Source organism: Geospiza fortis, unplaced genomic scaffold (genome assembly GCF_000277835.1).
Source record: "Geospiza fortis unplaced genomic scaffold, GeoFor_1.0 scaffold54, whole genome shotgun sequence".
Classification (NCBI taxonomy): Eukaryota; Metazoa; Chordata; class Aves; order Passeriformes; family Thraupidae; genus Geospiza; species Geospiza fortis.
The window spans coordinates 15904626-15907333 of NW_005054301.1; the positions used below are offsets into that span (position 1 = coordinate 15904626).

Here is a 2708-nt window from a genome sequence, read left to right on the forward strand (position 1 = left end):
AACATGCTAGTAAATCAAAGCATCCTATTGTTTTGTATTCCACTGACACTTGGAATTTTTTGACATGGTATATAGCAAGATTACTAGCTGGGGCTGAAGACACCAGCTTGGGGAATGCTTCCCAGAACCACTCCTCATACTTACAGTCCACAGCAACTAATTCACATATTAATTTCAAGCTGCATCTATGGCTATAAATTCCACAATTCCACTACATGAGATATTCATTCCAGTGGATCAGTTTATTTATTATTATGTCTCTTTGAGATTAACTACACTCTTAGGACCATAGTGACCTTACAAATGTCTTATCAGAGTCCTTGGTGTTAGAACAGTCCAGCCTTGGAAAGACCATATCAAAACATCCTTGCTGTCTAGCCTATGCACATTCCAGCTCAACAAAATAATACTGCAAAATAATACTCCTGAAACAAGTACAACCTTCTGGGTCAAAAGCAGTAACTTTTGCTTTCATCTCTATTATACCAACTAACAAAGTTGACAGAAATTTGTTTCCACTGTTACAGTCAACAAAATCTTCATATGTTCAATATTGAACTCTCTGTTCAGTTTTGGGGCAGCTTTTGCTTTGCCTGCAAAGAGAATTCATTACTTGTTCTCATACAGCTCTTGATTTACCATAATTCAGAATTCCTACCTGTATTATAAGTGATTAACTTGTTCCAATTTTTCATTTAGATCTTTGTTTTTTACCTCCCTTCTCTACCATCTTTCATCATCTTATTTTTGACGTTTCTTTCTTTATAAAGTTTGGACACTGCTACTACATATTTCTTCTACAGCTCATATGATTTAGAACATTGTTCTTGTATCTTTTTCATCTTTGTGATTGTTCACTTAATTGCAAGTTGTGGCATACTTGTTTTCACCAGTGATTTTTCCTCTATGTCTCTCTTCCTCTCAACAAACACATATTCTTCAATTGTGTTTTAAGATCTAGGCAAATGAAATTGTGCCAAGGACGCCTTATTGTGCTACAGCTAGTTGTTAACTATTTTTAAGTCTATTCTACTATTGCAAAATGTTTTGGGTTTTACTCCTAGGCTATATGCTTTTGTAAATGCAACAGACAAAACCCATCACATCTCCTCATCTCCTGTAGGATTTAACTGCATCTTAGCTAAAATAGTTTTGGCACCAATGATACTATAAATAACTGGTCATTTACACAGATATATGCAGTCTAGAATATTAATTAACAGCAGCAGTAAGGCCACCCAACAGAGAACAGTACCTGTTCTTATAGGTCAACTTTACAATTCTTGTGCCACCTTCATATTTCCCAGGATGCAATTCTTTTAAGGCTTGTTCCCATTTAGAAATGACATCACAGATCTTTAAAAAATATCAAGGAGAGAGGAGACACAAACTTAGGTGAAATATATAGCCAAGGCTTGAGGGGAAAGCAACTGAATAAAATATTGTGAAACACAGAAGATAAAGAGACAGACTGGATCAGCATAAATATAGTTCAAAGTGACAAAACACATCCCTTTTCTATTGCACAGTATGTAAAAATTAAAGCATTCCAACTGAAAACTCCAGCTCTAACCTGCAGGGGCACACATGAATTCTGGTCTGGTAGTAATTCTCGTGGCTATGCCCACGTTAGCAAGTAGCAAGCTCAGGAGGAACAGAGCTGCACAGAGAAACACCCATTCCTAAGTCTCCATGCCCACACTAGTAGTCCGACTGAGTGACCTGAAAGTCCTCTACTATGTTGGATGACATCTTCCAGTTCATGTTTCATGCAAAAGAATCAATTTCACACTCTCAGATTACTCCTTAATGTGATCAAAGCATGGTTAATAGGAACGATTGGTAGGTTTACTTCAAAAGTGCCCTCTTGAGCCAAACTAAAGCACTAATGTCCTCTGAACAGCAGCAGAATGTGCATGGCTGTACCAAACCCTTGGATGGGAATGTCCAAATTTTGGGAACGTTTGGTCCTAGAGTTCAACTTTGTAACTCAGACATTTTTCATAATAACATGGTTTTTGTTTGTTTGTTTTTTTCTTCCATTCAGCTCCTCCTGGTTATTCTAGTTCTTTTTCAAGTGATCTAATGAAGGCCCCTACTTCTCTTTTGATGGCATCTCAGTGAAAGGAACGTGAACTTAAGAAGCCACATGAAATATATAATCAGATCTCTAAACCTCTCTTAAGCTATTGAGATTTACTGGTTATTATTTACTTGCCAAGGCAAAGCGATGCCTTTGATTGTCTCAAGCTCCTTTGTTTACTCTGATACCTCATCTCTCCAGATGGTCCAATTACCAGCAAAGCTCCAGATTACCTGATCTATATCAGGCCATGAAAACAAATGATATAATTTGGCACGATCTCTGGTAGTTTTCTTTCAAACCATCTACTTCAAATTTATTGGTATTTTCTCCCTCTGTTGCTTAATGTGAAATTTTACACTGTGTAAAATTGATTGTTTAAGTTCCCTACAGTTATCAGGACTTCTTCAAAGTTGCACTACAACTATTCCTCCATTACTGCTGTATTACAAATTATTCTCACAGATTTGTACCAAAATCTGGTGGGTCTCATACACGGCAGCCAGCCTGCTCAGTTAAGGCAGTCATTCAGCTGCAGCATGGGTAAAAAAGTCCATATGAAAGTCACAGGTGCTAACACTTCATCTGCTTTCTTTTTCCCTTGCTCTTGAGCACGACACTCTTT

General features: G+C 37.3%; 1 protein-coding gene across 2 annotated transcripts in view; it reads right to left on the reverse strand.

Annotated features, from left to right (window-relative positions):
- PLEKHH1 (pleckstrin homology, MyTH4 and FERM domain containing H1) overlaps window positions 1–2708 on the reverse strand; it is a 45584-nt gene that overhangs the window by 8467 nt on the left and 34409 nt on the right. For both annotated transcript variants that reach the window (XR_004082861.1, XM_031065898.1), the window contains exon 22: window positions 1256–1356. Coding sequence is in view for 1 of the 2 variants with exons in the window: in XM_031065898.1 (XP_030921758.1) it covers window positions 1256–1356 (101 nt within the window). In the remaining variant the exon portion in view is untranslated. The remainder of the gene's footprint in view (window positions 1–1255; window positions 1357–2708) is intronic.